General features: G+C 44.0%; 1 protein-coding gene across 3 annotated transcripts in view; it reads right to left on the bottom strand.

The window, feature by feature from the left end:
* The window catches only part of KIF7 (kinesin family member 7), a 448,976-nt gene that overhangs the window by 193,772 nt on the left and 236,420 nt on the right, over positions 1-18,784 (bottom strand). For all 3 annotated transcript variants that reach the window (XM_085644436.1, XM_085644435.1, XM_085644437.1), the window contains exon 13: positions 973-1,149. In XM_085644436.1, the coding sequence (XP_085500562.1) occupies positions 973-1,149 (177 nt within the window). The remainder of the gene's footprint in view (positions 1-972; positions 1,150-18,784) is intronic.

Below are 18,784 nucleotides of genomic sequence, written 5' to 3'. Positions count from 1 at the left end.
GGTGGATAAATGTTAATAAAATGCACTCCTTCAATTTGATAGGAAGAAAGGACTGTGCAAACAACTGCAGTCAGTTGACCCATGGTCCACTACTTTGGGTGGCAGAAATGTGACTGAAATTTGAGCAGGCCAAAGAAAAAAAAAAAGAGGACCTGAATAAATCAATATTCATATATGTTTTTGCATTATGATTTGTATGACAAACATGATAGTATCAAGACATAAGAGTTCCTTCAAGTAAGCGGTGGAAGTACACAACTTTTTTAGTCAGAACTCTCAGACCAACATGCTCCTGACTGGAACAAATACACGAATAGGGAATAAAGACATCTAATCATGAACAAACAACAGAGACAGACAACAAAGCCATCCTATCTTGAACAAGGCACTGACAAAGGACACTAAGTATAATGGAAACACTAGTTATGCGTATTAAGAGCTGAAGTTCCCTGTTGAAGAGACCTAAAAATCTAACTGATCAGGGAAACTAGAGATAGAAACCAGGTATGCAGCTATGGCTGAGGGAACCGCCTGACATTCAAGAGGAGATATATGGACTTAATGGCAGCAGTTTAAGATCTATTTTTGAAAGCCTGTTGAGATGTAAAATGGTAAAGTTAGGAAAGGAGGGAATGCATACTATGTGTGGCAGCATGAGAAAACTGGCAAAGTGAGTTTGTCTTTTTTTTTTTTTTATCAAATGGTTCTGTGCTACGTATGAATCTCTGGCTGGAAAACTTGTCAGCCAAGTAGTAAGAAGGACCTCCGTGTGACTTTGTGTAGAGTAAGGTAGATTTGCATTAATTAGGAGACACTTGGGGGATGAAGGGGTCAGGTCCAGAGTTCTGAAGTTGTGGTTGAAACACAGAGTGCCTGAGGCCCATACTAACACAGACACAAGATTTTGGCCAATGTTGATGACAATACCACGCTCATTCATTATTTAATCTCTATGTTGCAAGAAAAACACACCTGACTTGAACGAAGCCTTTTACTTTCCAAGGTGTTTTTTTCCTCCAAAAGTGCCTCTCTTTTCTCAAGTATGCCCTCCCGCTTTCGGAGCTCCTCCTCTAGGTCATCCAAAGCTCTGCGTTGATCAAGCACTTTATCCATTTCCATGTCAAGCCACTTTTTCTGCTCTTCAATTTTCTGATAAGACAAAAAACGGCAACACCATAGACAAATAAAACCACAGTTGTTTTTGAGAGAAGTCTTCCAAACGTTGCAAAGACATTCAAAGATATAAATGGAAAGATCACCAAATGTAGTAAATTCAGCACTCCTAACAGACTGTATTTGGTCTTGAAGGAGACCATTAGATGTGCAATACTAACACCTCAGGAACAAGGTATTCAACCTGAGCGATAGAGGGGAGGCCAACATTCATCTTTCAAAGCATGATTCAATTGAGACTACAGAGAAAGAGCTTGGGCAAATAAAAGACATTTGAAATTTCACTGACGGTTGTGCTTTAGGATGCTATTGGAAGGAAAACTGCACATGCATTTTTGTTTTTAAAGAAAATCTTGCTTTGCAGACATTAGTAGATGCAGGCTTTGTTTTGCTTAGCACATAGAAGTAGAAAAGACCTACTATGTAACAGTTGGTAAATTTGGATACCCAAAACAGCCTGAAGGAAGAAATGAAGCAAAAGGGCCTTCACTATAAAGTCATCAATGTACATACATTATGAATCCATCTGCGGACCAAAAAAGAAGGCTGCCCCTTGGCTCTGAAGGAGGTACTTGGTCACACAGATTTTAGTATAGAGAACGCTAATCAACAAACACAGGAAAAAAAATGGAATATGCTACTTACCAGTATGCATCTGTTCTTGGCATGTAGAGCTGCAGATCTACACACTTGTGCATAGATCGCCATCTGGTGTTGGGCCCGGATGTTTGCAGTTGTTTTTCCTCTTGGAAAGTCTTTGGAAGTCACGAGGTCGGTGACTCCTCCTTTCGATCGTATTGCACATGGGCTTCGGCTCCATCCTCAGATTGTTTTTCGCCAGCAGGGAAAGATGGAGCGTTGTAATAAACAGTGAAGATGCCCGTGTGTTGTGTCTAAATAAGATAAACTGGAACAGATAAAGGTAGCCGGGGAGGCGTGTGTAGATCTGCAGCTTTACATGCCAAGAACAGCTGCATACTGGTAAGTAGCATATTCAGTTCGAGGCATATGAGCTGCAGATTACACACTTGTGCATAGATTATATAGCAGTACCCACCCTTAGCGGCGACCACCCGTATCTGTTGCAGTGGTTTGAAATAATGTTTTGAGTACAGCCTGGCCCACACTAGCCTGTGGCTTAGTTTGCACATCTACACAATAGTGTTTAGTGAAAGTGTGCGGTGTTGACCATGTAGCTGCTCTGCAGATATCATCTAATGGGATGTTCCCTAAAAATGCCATTGAAGCCCCTATTTTGCATGTAGAGTGGACTTTAGGGGGAACGGAAAGCGTTCGTTTTGCTTTGTGGTAGCAAATCTGAATACATTTGACAATCCACATAGCTATTCCCGACTTGGAGATGGGGTTGCCCTTGTGTGGTGGAGAGAAAGAGACAAACAGCTGTTTGGTCTTGAGGAAAGGTTGTGTTCTCTGTATGTAGTAGAGTAAGGCTCTTTTGACATCTAGTGTGTGAAGAGCTCTTTCTGCAACGGTTTGTGGTTGCGAGAAGAAAACTGGTAGTTCTACTGCTTGGTTTATGTGAAAGGGAGAAATGACTTTAGGGAGGAATTTTGGGTTGGTACGGAGAACAACCTTGTTATGGTGCATTTGCAGAAAAGGTTCTTGAATGGTAAGTGCTTGTATTTCACTGACCCTTCTGAGGGAAGTGATGGCTACAAGAAAAGCGGTTTTCCATGTTAGGAATTGGAGTTCACATTTGTGCAGAGGTTCAAAGGGAGGCCCCATTAGCCTGGTGAGAACGATGTTTAGGTTCCACACAGGTGAGGGTGGCAGTCTGGGGGGAATTATACTTTTAAGGCCTTCTATGAAGGCTTTAATGGCAGGTACTCTAAGAAGTGATAGATGTTGCCTGTTTTGCAGATAAGCTGCTATGGCTGTGAGGTGCAGTCTAATAGACGTATAGGCTTGATTGCATCTTTGCAGATGTAGTAAATAGCCTATGATGTGTTGAATGGACACATCTAGGGGATTGATGGTATTGTTGTGACAGTAGACAACAAAACGTTTCCACTTGGCAGCGTAGCACGCTCTAGTGGTGGGTCGCCTAGCTTCTTTGATGACGTTCATACAGTCAGGGGGAAGATTGAGGTAACCGAATTCTAGGATTTCAGGAGCCAGATCGCTAGGTTGAGCTGAGCTGGGTGTCTGATCTCTCCATGGTTCTGGGTTAGGAGGTGTGGAGAGAGGTGTAACTTTTGGTGCGGTACTACAGATAATTCCAGCAGTGTTGTCTCCTGAGGTGGGCTGCCACGACTGCTAGGCACTTGGTGAATACCTGTGGTGCTGTTGTGACTCCGAATGGGAGTACCTTGAATTGGTAGTGTTGGTTGTCCACTACGAATCTGAGGAATTTCCTGTGAGCGTGGTGTACAGGAATGTGGAAGTAAGCGTCCTTTAGGTCTAAAGTGGCCAGGAAGTCCTTTTGGGAGAGCAGTGGAAGTACCTGCTGAAGTGTTACCATGTGAAAATGGTCCGAGTGTATGTATGCGTTAAAGGGCCGGAGGTCTAGGATGGGCCGTAGAGTCTCGTCCCTTTTTGGTATAAGAAAATATAGGGAGTAAACCCCCAGATTTCGTTGGTTGGTAGGAACATGTTCTATCGCCCCTTTTTGTAGGAGGGAGATTACCTCCTGCTTTAGTAATGCTAGATGTTCCTGTGACATTGGGCGTTGTCTGGGTGGAATGTTTGGGGGGGGGGGGTGGTAGACATTAGCTCTAGGCAGTAGCCTGACCAAATTATTTGTGTCACCCATTTGTCTGAGGTGATGGTAGCCCAGACATGAAGGAAATTTTGGAGTCTGCCCCCGACCGGAGTGGGATGGTCTGGGGGGAGTGGAGGGAAGTCATTGGGCAGGTGAGCGGGCAGTGTTTGTTTTGCCTCTGCCTTTATTATTGTTGCCCCTGTAGCCGCCTCTTTGGTAACCCCTTGTGAAGGTGGATTGGGTAGGAGCTTTGTATGACGTGGAAGCGGTATCAGAGGAGTAGCCTCTGGATGTGCTCCGAAAGGAGGAACGGCGAAAGGAGCGCCTGGGAGGGTGTGATTGCAAGGCTCCCATAGATTTGGCCGTGTCGGTATCTTTTTTCATTTTTTCTAGGGCCTCATCCACTTTTGGGCCGAACAGATGTTCCTGGTCAAATGGATGGAAGCTTGCACTTCTGGTTTAAATCCTGAGATCCTGAGCCAGGCATGGCGGCGGAGGAGGACGCTAGTATTGATGGCCCTGGGGGCGGTGTCTGCTGCATCTAGGGCACAACGGATGGGGGTATTAGTGATGATTTTACCCTCCTGAATTAACTTGTTTGCCCTGTTTTTATATTTGTCAGGTTGGTGTTGCATTATGGCTTCTAACTCGTCATAATGGTCCCTGTTATATCTAGCCAGTAACGCTTGTGTATTGGCGATACGCCATATGTTGGCAGCTTGTGATGCAGTGCGCTTGCCGGATGCGTCCAAGAGTTTTGACTCTTTGTCCGGTGGTGGTGCATCGCCTGACGTCTGGGAGTTGGCCCTCTTCCGTGCTGTGGATACTACCAGGGAATCTAGGGGTTCTGACCCTCTGATGTAGGAGGGATCTGTAGGGGCAGCTTTGTATTTTTTGTCAATGCGCGGGTTAATAACCCTGGCTCTGACTGGGTCTTTAAAGACCTCTGGCGCATGTTTTAGAACTCCTTTGAGCATGGGCAGTATGGAGGTGGCCCTATGCGTGGTGTCAAAAGTATCAAGGAGGAAATCCTCCTCCACGGGGTCGGTATGTAGATCTACCCCGTGATAGTGTGCCGCCCTCTGGAGTAAATGGTTGAACCCCAATGAGTCTTAAGGTGGGGATGGTCTCGAGGGATAGAGATCCTCTTGTGAGACGTTAGGGATGTCGGGGTTGTTATAATCGTCACATGGGTCTGGGTAGCCTGCGGGAGTGGGGTCTCCTGTAGGTAAATCATGGGGCACGTCCACCATGTCATCATCTTCATCATCTGTATCGGCATGATCATCATCATCCGGAGGGGGTGTTGGGGAATGATGAGGAGGGGGTGGAGAAGGTGGAGGGGGAGAAGGTGGAAGGGGTGGAAGAGGTGGGGAAGGCATTCTGAAAGGTGATGTAGCAGAGTCCTTCCTCTTTGGATGTGGAGCTGGGGTAGGTTTTTACAGCTGTCTCTTTTTGATGCTGAGCATCAAATGTCCGGTTTTGGGATCCTTGGTCAATGTCTTTTGCAAGGGATCCGGTGTAAAGAGTTCTTCTGAAGGTGTTTAATCCGTCGGCGCCGAAGGTGTCGGGCCGTTGGTTTTCTGGCTTTAATGTCCTGTTTGGAAGTATGCGACTTGGAAATGGCTTTTTGTTTGGTCGGTGCCGAGATGTGTTTCGGCTTCGAGATCTCGGTGCCGGTGGCCTTGTGTACTTTTGTCGGTTCCGAAGATGGAGTCGGTACCGAGGAGGTGGAACGAATAGTTTCTTACCTGTCGGTGTAGTTTTGCAGCTTGAAGAGCTTTCTGGATTCACTATGCTGTGCATTATTCCGCGGTCTGGTGGTTGGTTTCGGAATCGTAGTCTTTCTTTTGTCTTTTTTTTTTTTTGTAGCCCAGGTGGGCGTCGACGTCCCACCATTTGGTGTACTTCTCGGGACGTCGGCATGCTTCCTGCGGAAGTCCCACCTTGGGGCGCCATCTTCGGGTTCTTTTTTCCCCTATTTTTATTTTTTTTATTTTTTAACCCTAGGCGTTCTTTAGTATTTTCCTCTTTCAATGTGTCCACTTTCAGTATTCTTTTGTTCTTGTATTCTTTGTCCGTCCACCTTCCTCTCCTGCTCATCTTTCTGGCGGAGGTGGGTGGGTTCGCTAGTGAATCCAGAAAGATCTTCAAGCTGCAAAACTACACCGACAGGTAAGAAACTATTCGTTTTGCAGCGTGAATCTTTCTGGATTCACTATGCTGTGCATAGACTTTGTAGCAGTTTGTCATCTTTGTGGCGGCTGGGTGGAAGATGAGCGTTGGTCGTTGAATATATGTTGAAGCACCCTTTGCCCTACTTGTGCTTCCTTGTTCATTTGTATATCCACGCAGTAGTGCTTAGTGAACGAATGCACCGAAGCCGATGTTGCCGCCAGGCATATGTCTTGAATGGGTGTGTTTGCCAGAAAAGCAATCGTTGCTCCCCTCTTTCTTGTGGAGTGGGCCCGTGCCCCCTCAGTTAGCTCTTGCCCTGCCTGTGTGTGGCAGAATTGTATCGTTAGTGCGATCCATCGCGCGATGGTGCTTTTTGTCACTGGTCTACCCAGGAAGCTGGTTGTGAAGGACACAAAAAACTGCTTGGTTTTCCTGTGCTCCTTTGTTCTCTCGATGTAGTGCATCACCGCTCTTCTAGCGTCTAGAGTGTGTAGTGCCCTCTCTGTGCTTGTGACTGGGTTTTGAAAGAAACTAGGTATTTGAATAGTTTGGTTCATATGGAATGCTGACACAACCTTAGGCATGAAGTGTGGGTCAGTCCTCATTACGACTCTGTCCTGGTGTATTTGGATGTAGGGCACTTGCAGCGTTAACGCTTGCAGTTCGCTCACTCTGCGCAGCGAGGTTATTGCTACCAGAAAGGCTGTTTTCATTGTCAGAATTTGTAGTGAGGCCTTGTGGATGGGCTCAAAGGGCGCCTTCATAAGTTCCGTCAGGACTATGTTGAGGTTCCATGCCGGCGGCGGAATCCTCTTTGGTGGCGCTATCCTTTTTGCCCCTTCCAGGAATCTCTTTACTACTCGTGACGTAAAAAAAACTTTCTCCCGTCAAACCTCGTGTGTAGGCCACAATCGCCGCTAGGTGGACCCTTAGCGAAGACGAACTTAGCTTGGCTTTTAGTAGATGCGTGAGGTATCCAAGCACCGTTGATTCCCTTGTCAACTTATTTTGTAGTTTATTTTTTCTGCACCACAGTGTGAACCTCTTCCATTTCTACCCATAGCATTTCCGTGTTGTCGGTCTCCTTGCCTCCTGGAGCATTCGCATAGTGCTTTGGGGTAGCTTAAGGTGTGCGAACTCTGTCTTCAGGAGCCATGCCGCTAGGCAGAGGCTCTCTGGCTCTGGGTGTAGAACTTCTCCGTTCTGCATGGAGAGTAAGTCTTTTCTTTTTGTGAACTTGTGTGGTGGCCCCTGTGCCATTTCCACTATTTGAGAGTACCATGTCTGTCTTGCCCACAGTGGTGCCACTAGGATCAGCGTCATATTGCTAGTCCTGCACTTGTTGAGTACCCTCTGTATCAGTGGTATCGGTGGAAAAGCTTAGGCAAATGTTCTTGACCAACTTATCCATAGGGCATTCCCCTTGGATAGTTTTCCTGGTTGTCTGGATGCGAAGTTTTGGCATTTTGCATTCAGGTGTGTTGCAAACAGGTCTATTGTTGGTGTGCCCCACCTCTTGAATAGTTTTTGCGCTTCCTGCCCATTGAGTTCCCACTCGTGGGATGTTGAAGTCTGCCTGCTGAGCCAGTCTGCTTCTACATTGTCCTTTCCCAGTAGGTGTATGGCCAGCAGGTCTATTTTGAGCGTGATGGCCCATCTCCAAATTTCCTGTGCCAGGTTGGACAGGGGGGACGATTGTGTCCCTCCCTGCTTGTTTATGTAGAACATAGTTGTAGTATTGTCCGTTTGTATCAACACCCTTTGGTTGTACAGTTTTTTCTGGAAGGCCTTCAGTGCTACCAGTACGGTCTTTAACTCCAGATAGTTAATGTGTCTGACCGCATCTGATAGAGTCCACAGACCCCTCACTCTGAGCTTGTTCATATGTGCTCCCCATCCTATCTGGGATGCATTTGTGGTGATGGTCACTGTTGGGCTTGATGGTGTTAAGGGCTTCCCTATTGTTATGTTCTCCCTGTTCCACCATGCTATCTCTTCTTGCACTGCGTGCGTTACAACCACTAGATCCTCCCAACTTCCGTTTGCTTGTGACCATTGCTGTTGCAGCCATTCCTGGAATGGTCTCATGTGTAGGCGTACATTGGGAACTAGGTGAATGCATGACGCCATCATCCCCATGATCTCGCTCGCTATTCTCACTGTCAGAGCTCGCCCCTTCTGGTAGAGGCGCGTCTCCTTCAGCAGGGCTAGTGTCCTCTTCTCGCTGGGCATCACCGTTTTCTTTACGGTGTTGATCTGCGCCCCCAGGAAGAGCTCCACTTGTTCTGGTTCCATTGATGATTTCCCCCAGTGTATTGAGAACCCCAGCTTTGTCAGTGTCCTTGTGACACGCGGTGCGTGTTCCTCGCATTTTTCGTGTGAACTTGCCTTTATTAGCCAGTCGTCGAGCTAAGGATACACGTGAATTCCTTCCCTCCAAAGGTACGCTGCTACTGCTGCAAGGCATTTGGTGAAAACCCTTGGTGCGGACTTTAGACCGAATGCCAAGGTTGTGAATTGGTAGTGATCCTTGTTTTTTTTTTTTTTTTTTTTAAACCGTTTATTACAGGTCTTAAAAGTATACAAGTATGGGCCCACAACCTTCCGGCCGGCCGCTAGCAATGGTAGGAACATACGACATACATTTATGGAACACGTGGTATTACAGGAGGAGCATTTCTCCGTAAGTAACAATGTCAAAGCCACATCATCCAGGCCCCAGTATGCGGTTTCATTTTAAATTCAGAACAACAAAAATTAAAACCACACCCACAAGGCAACCCACAATCAAAAATAGCAGCACGTGCTCCCCTAGCGGGGGGATCCCAACTATACACAGAAGTGTGAGGAGGGGGAAGAGAACAGAGCGAGGACTGGGGGAACCCAATGCCCGGCAGCGGAGGAATGAGTCGGCTAAGGGGATGGGGCGGGCGAGGCACCAGGCAGCAGCGGTGGTGCGCAGATACCCCCTCGGTAGGCCAGCACCCAAAATGCAACAGATATTAAACATTTGTTATGTCATAAATAATTGTCGACAGTTTGTCTTTCAAAAAAAAAAAAAAAACATGGACTTTCAGCAGAGATGATTCTTTTCCTTTTTGATCCTTTATTCAGAAATTTTCTTTCAACATGTTAAAACAGACCATAGCCAACGCGTTTCATCCTCGCGGACTTCTTCAGGGCTATAAACAATACATATATATACATAAAATTAATATACACTATTTACACAAGGTTTTTCTTTTTATATTACACTTTATACAATACAAACAATCATTACATCTTATTATATAAAAATAAAAATGAATTAGAAAAGGAAATTGCTGATATAAATTTAAAGGAAGCTATTGCTAAGAACTATGAAATCCTTAAAAAGGAATTGGTGGCATACCAGATTTATTTGAAAGACAAAAAACAGAAGAAAATATTACGAGATGAGGCAGATTATGCGAGTGGCCGCATCTTTACTTTTTCTAAAAAATATGATGATGTCTCATCCAAAGTTACTAAAGCCACTGAGAAGGCGGAAAGTGTGTCTTCCAATACTAGTGCTTCCCTTTCCTCTATTGAAAGTGATCTGGGGGAGGGAGTAAGTAATCTGGAAACCTCTACCTCGTCCCATTTTTTAAGGGAGGTACAACGTTACAGACTGGGGAACAAAAAGAAAAACCCAAACCAAGAATCAGGAGGGGAGGGAAGAAATACAAAAATAGGCGTACAAACCAGAATGCAAAGCAAAACACAAGTGAGGAAGTGAATACCATATTGGATGAATGTAATAACGATGATGAAATTACTGCCAATGATCTAATCGCTAATGAGTTGAATATTGTAAACTTGTCAGGAAGAACTTTGACTGACTGTAAAAAGGACATCCTACGTAAAGGATTGAGCTTTTGTGTTACGAATTCATGTGATTTTGTTGATGTTCACATTGATCTCTTCAAATTTGTAAGAAAACTGAGATTAAAAAAGTTCTTTGAAAATCGACCTTGTATGCGAAATGTATTGTCTGATCACCCAAATGTTTCCTCATTAACTATTGCAGATCTGAATGCTACACATCTTTTGGCTACCCTAGATAATGATGATGACAATATTGATATCACGGATACTGCAAGTATGCTAGAAATTTTTGAGGACACCTCAATAGATAGTGGCTTGAAAGATAGATCAAGGTTTCAACCACCAAGAACACAGGACACCTTTATTGCTGAGTTCTACAATAGGGTTACACAACAGTTACATCAGTTGGAGGACAAACATACCACCAATGCCCACTGTAAGCACAAATATAATATAACTAAAAGAGAAAGGGAATTGTTAACATCATTAAGGGAAGATCCAGAGATAGTTATAAGAGAAGCTGATAAGGGAGGAAATATTGTGGTGATGAATAGATGTGACTACTTAGGTGAAATTGACAGACAATTGGGAAATAGTGACTGTTACACACAACTTAAGGAAGATCCAACGAAACTAATTGAACAAAATATCAATGCTAGTCTACGTGATTGGCACGAATCATGTCTTCTGTCTGATAAAGAATATAAATACCTACTAGCACAGGATTCTAGAAAACCATGTATCTACATTCTCCCGAAAATTCATAAGGGAGGGGGAGGATTTCCCCCAGGAAGACCAATTATCTCGGGTAATGGGGGACCAACTGAGCACCTCTCGGAATATGTAGATGGGTTTTTACAACCCTTTGTTAAGAATCTGCCATCGTATCTTAAGGATAGTAGGGATGTCCTTTGTAAGCTGGAGGATTTTATCTGGGACAGTAGTGATCTTCTATTTGTATCCTTAGACGTTGAAAGTCTGTATACATGCATAAAAACTGATGTTGGACTGGAAGCTCTAAGACATTTCCTATACAAACGAAATGCCTGTCACCTGGAGCATACTCTTATGCTCCTTGAAATGACTCGCTTGATTCTCAGTATGAATGCATTTTTGCATGGTGATAAATGGTTTCTACAACAACAGGGCACGGCCATGGGATCCAGGTTTGCTCCGTCTTATGAAAACCTTTTTATGGGTCTGTATGAGACGGAGCACGCCTGGGGACCAGGCTCAAAAAACTGGAGCAACAATATCATTTTCTATGGGAGATACATAGACGATGTGCTCCTAATATGGAATGGAAGGGTGGAAGACCTATTGGATTACCACAAATATCTAAACCAAAATAGATTTAATGTGAAGATGACCATCAATTACTCTAGAGATTCAATTGACTTCCTTGACTTAAACCTATATGTGGCAAACAATCAAATACAAAGTAAAATGTTTGTTAAACCAACTGCATGCAATAGTATTCTGCATGCTGAAAGCTCACACCCCAGGTCTACAATCAATGCCATACCCTTCGGGGAAATGATTAGAGCACGGCGTGTTTGTAGCGAAGAAAGCAATTTTAAAAAAAGCATTAAAAACATCAAACATAAATTCAAAAATAGGGGATATACAGAAAAATGTCTGAAACAAGCAGAATTAAGGGCATTAAAAATAGATCGCAAAACTACTTTAACATCAAGCCAACAAAAAGAAAACAGAGGGGCAAAAACGGAAGAAATTCTGTTTATAACCAAATATAATGCCTATAGTGATCATGTATATAATATCCTGCGAAAAAATTGGCATCTAATTGCCACTGAACAAATGCCACCTGGTAGTGTATCTAAAAAACCGAGAGTGGTTTATAAAAAAGGTGAAACATTGAAAAAGATTCTCTGTCCAAGTTACATTAAAAAAAACGATACAAAACCAACCACATGGCTTCCATATAAACCATCAGGGTTCTTTACATGTGGTTCGTGCAGTGTATGTAAATTTGGATGCAACAAAAAAACAGATTTCCGGTATAACACACAAAAAGGCTATACAATTAATACTTTTATTAATTGTAATTCAACTTACACAATTTATGTCCTTGGATGTGCCTGTAATAAAATATATATAGGCAGTAGTATCAGAAATTTTAAAACTAGGATCCAGGAACACATAAGGGCCATAAAAAACAAGGATGAACGTTATCCAGTAGCAATACACATCCACGAACATCACCCATTGAAAACAGACATATGGTTTCATGCATTGGAACACATAAAAATACCGGAGAGGGGCGGAAACAGAGAATTGATCCTAAGAAAAGCGGAAGCTGGTTGGATTTGCCGCTTAAGAACAGTAGCTTTGGGTCTAAACACAAATGATGAACTTTATCATTTTTTGTGAATTTGAATGCCCTAAAACGATTACAGATGAATAGTTCCATCTCTAAATAAATCCTATATGGATGATGATTGACACATATATAAGGGGTATGTAATTATTAAAAACTGGCCCCCTTGAACCTTAAGTTTTTCCCTTAAAAAGACTATTAAGAACTACCTGGGGTATAATGCCACTCATGGGAGAGAATCGGAATATAAACTAATGCTTTCAATCCCCCCATGATAAGTGGTGCAAATAAAAATATAATTTAGATATTGTCCGGAATATCTTTTTTGAACACATGGTACAATATTCAGATGACTCACGACGTGATGTCATGTAAAGTTTAATATCATAAAGAACCATGACAATTAGATCACTTTATATACTATAAAAACTTTTCCATTATATAAATGAGATAAATAGAATATCATTCAAAGATGGCAGAATCTAAAAAGAGCAAAAATTGATTAATAATCCCTTAAAGAGATTTTAGTACATATTATATAACTACACAAAATAATAAAGGGAGAACCTAATAAGTCATATAGGGAGCATGTCATTGGGAGCACAATGTAGGATTATCGGCATTGTGAGTATAAAACAGAAATCCTCAATACACTAAACCCTCGTAATGTAAAAAGTGGTGTGTATCCTCAAAAGATTAAAAATTTAAATTAACAAAACTTACCTGGTATTAGAAAAATTTGGAGAGTTTAATATGAGACATGAAAGATTACTGTATAGTACCTATATACGAGCACTAATGAAATGAGGAGTTTTTATATACATTGAAGCATTCCCTATCCGAAATGGTGGTTTGCTTTCAATACAAACATAACAATAATATATAAACAAAATTATTGTTGATAATATGTTTGAATAACAATATATAGTATTCAGACATACGCAAGTATGAAAAATCATGTGACTAAGAATGTATTACTTAAAAAAGCGCTGTTGATATGCGTAAATAACAATATACAGCATATATACATGCGCGCCATTGAAACAATTCTGTTTCAAAAGGGTGGTTTACGCTCATAAAAAACCAAATATAATACACTGCAAGATCGAGCATAACTAAAGAATGATTGACAATATATAGAATATATGTCGAAAGATATGTAAAAGGAGACGCTTTCGAAACGTGTGTGGATATACTAAAACCTTTGAATTTGCTATTACGCTTTTGGAAACCATTCAAAGATGGCGATATGAAAATATCGGCATACGTTTTTATAAAGAGGGACATAATGCACTGTAAGATCGGATATAACCGAATGATGTTGACAATATATAGAGTCATGTCACTAAGAACATAAAAATATATAAATAAAAGGAGATGCTTTCGAACGCGTGTGGATACATTAAAAGCTTCTAATTAGCTATATGGCAGCACGCTTTAGTAAACCATTCCAAGATGGCAACATAAAAACATTGGGTGAGGCTTTGCGATGGGTTAATGACTACATGACTGGGCTTAAAGAATAGGAAGCGGATAATATATACACGCATAATATTATGCTTGAGCTTACCATATGAATAAATCCTTTTAAGTAAACAAAACGAGAATAATATATGGTAAAGTACCTATTCTAAGATGGCGACCAAGATTAGAAATTGTTAATGGACGAGGCGCCGACTTGATACAGGTGCGGGTACATGATTGGGCTTAAAGAATAGGAAGCGGATAAAATATATATACGCATAATATTGTGCTAGAGTTCACCATATGAATAAATTAAATGATTAAATAGATCCTTTCAAGTAAAAAAACGAGAATAAGATATGATAAAGTACCTATTCTAAGATGGCGACCAAGGTAAGAAATGGTTAATAGACGAGGCGCCGATCTAACACAGGTGCTTCACATTTCAATTAGAGCGGGGTATTTTGGCAATACTGACGCCACGCGATTAGCCGGCAGATAAAAAACGGAAAGGTAAGCCTATGGATATACATATTGGAACTAACTGAGATTAGTGGGGAATTAATAGAATACCAGGGAAACTGCCTTTATTTGCAGCCAAAACATTTGTGTGATATGGAATTGAGGAGATATATCCATTTTAGAAGTGAGGGTTGTATTAGTATTGAATCCCTATAGTCTTTTGAGCACGTTTAAATCATATTTATATAAAGACCTGGGACTAAAATTAAAACATACTTAGTTTTGGACTAACAATATATCCACATTGAGATAATAACATAGTAGCTTGTGTGCATGAAATAGAAAAGAGACAAAAAGAAGAAGAGGGAAAGGAAAAAAAAGGAGAAATAAAGGGATACATGTATACTGGCCTATGATTACCATGGATAGGGGTAGCCACATACTTTATGTTGTTTACTTTTGGATAGATACTTACTGACTGAGGAATGGCGGATATTGACTAACCCAACGAACCGGGAAAATATAAGGAACTGAATTTTCCAATCGCCAGATCACTCTGTCAGGTAGGGATACGCAAATCCTTTCTAAATTGGCAACTTAGGAAATAAAAAATAGCATAAATCCCTGTGTCCTAACATTATTATTTTATTATGCTTTTTGCGAATAACTCTACAAGTCTGTATACATATTTCGCACCTTAAAAAATTAAAAAATTAAATCTTTTCTTTGATAGATATCGCAAAAACGTACACAACAATTAGACTACAAAGACAAGAATACCGCAATCTAAACGATAGAGCACAGACCACAGAAAAACAAAGCTACTACTCAATGGTAAGCCTGATGGAATTGATACTTTTTTCCTATTTTAGCCAAGGGTCTTGAGATGCTCCAGTATGACAGTATATATTCATGTACAACACATACGGAAATGTAAACAAATGATATGTTCGAGGAATAGTATATATAATTGTTCCTCTCTTACAATTTAGAATTCGGCAGAGTGATTATGATCCCATAGGAGATGTACTGGAAATGGGCAAAAGGAAGGAATGAGTTTTGAGAACTTTTGCTTTATTCTTTCATGTTAAAAGAATTGTTGATTCATTGTCTTAATCACAAAGAATTGGGAACCTCGAACCACTATGGTTTGTACATTCATTTTTATTTTTATATAATAAGATGTAATGATTGTTTGTATTGTATAAAGTGTAATATAAAAAGAAAAACCTTGTGTAAATAGTGTATATTAATTTTATGTATATATATGTATTGTTTATAGCCCTGAAGAAGTCCGCGAGGATGAAATGCGTTGGCTATGGTCTGTTTTAACATGTTGAAAGAAAATTTCTGAATAAAGGATCAAAAAGGAAAAGAATCATCTCTGCTGAAAGTCCATGTTTTTTTTTTTTTTTTTGAAAGACAAACTGTCGACAATTATTTATGACATAACAAATGTTTAATATCTGTTGCATTTTAGGTGCTGGACCATTGGATTGTGCTTTGGTTGTTTGAAGCGTGGAGCTTCAGGAGATTTAGAGGTTTTGGATCTCCGGTCATTAGCACCATACTTTTACATAATCTCACTAGGGATAGGTGCGGTTGTGCTTTGCCCCAAATCCTCTCTTTTTTCTAACAAACCCCCTCGGTAGGCGTTCCAGGGGCCCCATACTTTCACCCATGTCCCAGGCTTACCCCTCGCCACATACACCACCTTTTCGCGAAACATGCACCAGTCCATGTGTTCTTTCCAGGCCGAGACCGTCGGGGGCCTCTGGGATCCCCACAGTTGAGCAATATCACGCTTGGCTATCATATATCCCAGAGTCACCCACCACGTCTGCGGCGCCGAGCAATCAGTTGGTTCCCACACATTCAACAGGCATCTCCTCGCTTCAGGCAACAACGCCACATGTGTAACCAGTCGCAGCACCTCATGTACACCACGCCAGAACCCCTCTACCTCCGGGCACTCCCACAAAATATGCATAAAGGTCCCCAAAGCACCACACCCACGCTTACACAACCCATCTCCAGCATAGCCCATACGCAGAAGCTTTGGCCCCGTCATGTAGACCCGGTGGAGTATCTTGAGCTGGACGAAGCGAAGGCGAGCCGGTATGGCCACCTCCTTCGGGGAGGCCACCGCGGAGGTCCAGTCCTCGTCGTCCAACTCCAGCCCGTCAGCAACCCAAGCCGCACGAAGGGCAGTCAACAGGCCCGAGCGGTCGTTTATGAGCTTTTTGTATATAAGTGAGATCGTGCTGTCTGGGACGTGCCCATCCAGCATTCTATCCTCCAGGGGGGAATATTCCGGGATGGAGGCAGCGTCCGAGAAGACGGAGCCCAGCGCATGACGGACCTGCAAATACCGAAAGTATTCACTGCCCTGCAACTGAAACTCCGTCTGTAGCATATCGAACGTTTTAAATCCTCCCCTCGTCCAAAGATCCCCAACTTTACTGATACCTATTATGTCCCACTTCTCGAAGCCCTTAGAGGTCCACAGGGAACCTAACCGCTCAGACGCGTATAGTGGTGATGCCCGGGTCAAACGGTCCTTCCACCCCATAGCTGCATTGGCCGCGTGCCAGACTTGCACCATGACACGCGTGGGGCCCGTCAGACGAGCGTCGGGCGCGCTAGAATAGAGCGCTCGATTGTAGTCGCCACCTGGCAGGAGCATCTTGTCCATTGCAAATGCCGGGTTTAAGGCGGGCCCGAAGAGGCCATGGTTAATGGCGGCGAGCTGGGAGGCCCAATAGTACCGTTTAATATCCGGGAGGGCAATCCCCCCGTCAAACCATGGGAGCGTCAGCTTAGCCAGAGCAATGCGCGGCCTCCCGTCCCAAAACAGGCGGCGTTGCAGACTCTCCACCTCACGGAAGTAGCGCGCCGGGACCAAGTCCATAGTGTTCTGCAAAGCGTACAGAAAACGCGGCAGAGACATCATCTTGAACAATGCCGCCCGGCCGAGCGGCGAAAGCGGCAGGCGCCGCCAGCGTGCGACATCTACCCGCAGACGCTGGAGGGGGGGAAGCAGATTCCGTTCATACCGGGCCTCCGGGTCCAGAGTAATGAAGACACCCAAGTACCGAAATCCCTGCGGGGCGATCTGGATCGGACAGCCCCACGGGAGAATAGGAGCCTCCCCAGAGAGAACATACACACACGATTTAGCCCAGTTGATGACGAGACCGGAGTTACGACCAAACGAGTGTAAAACATCAACTAGCACTATAAGTGATTTACGTGGGGAGGCTAGGTACAGAAGGATGTCATCAGCGTATAGGGATACGCGGTCCTCATACTCGGGGGTCCAACGGAGACCACGGATGGAAGGCTCCCACCGCAGCCACTCCGCCAGGGGCTCCAAGGCAAGCGCAAAAAGAAGCGGCGACAAGGGACAGCCCTGTCGCGTGCCCCGGCCCAGCTCAAACGGGGCCGATACTCTTCCGTTCACGACCACCTGCGCCATTGGGCCCGCATACAACAATTTGACCCAACTGATGAATCCTGGGCCAAATCCGAACTTCGCGAGCATCGCCCAGATGTATGGCCACTCAAGCGTGTCAAACGCCATGGTGGCGTCTAAGGACGCCAAAATGGCCGGTTCCCGTATAAATGGGACGCGCGCAAGCACCCCATGCAAACGCCGCAGATTAAGGGCTGTATTGCGATGGGGAATAAAGCCAGACTGGTCCTGATGAACCAGATCTCCCACAACACCGACCAGCCGATTGGCGAGTACCTTAGCGAGAATTTTGGGCTCCGCATTCAGTAGTGAGATAGGCCAATAAGAAGTAACCCGATCCCGAGGTCTCCCCTCCTTATGGATCACCACGATTGTAGCCAGACGCTGGTCAGGCGGGAGGGAGCCCAACGAGTGGGCCGCGAGGAACATTGCGCGGAGGTGAGGCGCCAATGTATCCGGTCGCAGCTTATACAGCTCGATAGGGATACCATTCGGGCCCATGGCCTTGCCAGAAGCGACCGAGCGTATGGCGAGGGCGATTTCGTCGGAGGTGGGAGCAGCGTCCAGCGACACCCTGTCCTCCCCGGACAGGGAAGGCAGCGCGATATCCCTGAGCAGGGCACGGGAATCCTCTTCCGAGCAAGAAGAGACCGGGGAATACACCTCGCGGAAATACTCCGCGAAACAGGAGACAATTTCTTCTGGCTCAGTTACACACACACAATTCGTTTTCTCAATCAGCGGGACCACACGATTCGCTCTTTCCTTTTTATCCAACCACGCTATCAGTTTACCAGCCTTATCACCCACATCATACAGTCGCCCCTGTTGCTCTCTACTAAGGCCCCTGGCCGCCTCCGTAACGAGGGCCCTATAAGCCGCCTGCTTGAGCTGGAGGACATGTAGTGCAGCGTCCATCACCCCATCTTCTAGATTACCCTCCAGCTCCGCTATTTCAGCCTCCACCCGGGTCACCTCCTCCCGCTCGCGCCTCCGGGCGTGGGAAATAAGGGATAGGGCCTCCCCTCTAAGTACTGTTTTGAAGGCCTCCCACAGGGAGATAGCTGAAGGCACTGACCCCACATTCTCCTCAAAATAGCGCTGGAGGGATTTAATCAAGTCA

The sequence above is a fragment of the Triturus cristatus genome, chromosome 3_1, assembly GCF_964204655.1.
Source record: "Triturus cristatus chromosome 3_1, aTriCri1.1, whole genome shotgun sequence".
NCBI classification, from domain to species: Eukaryota; Metazoa; Chordata; class Amphibia; order Caudata; family Salamandridae; genus Triturus; species Triturus cristatus.
This window is presented reverse-complemented; position numbering and strand designations above follow the sequence as displayed.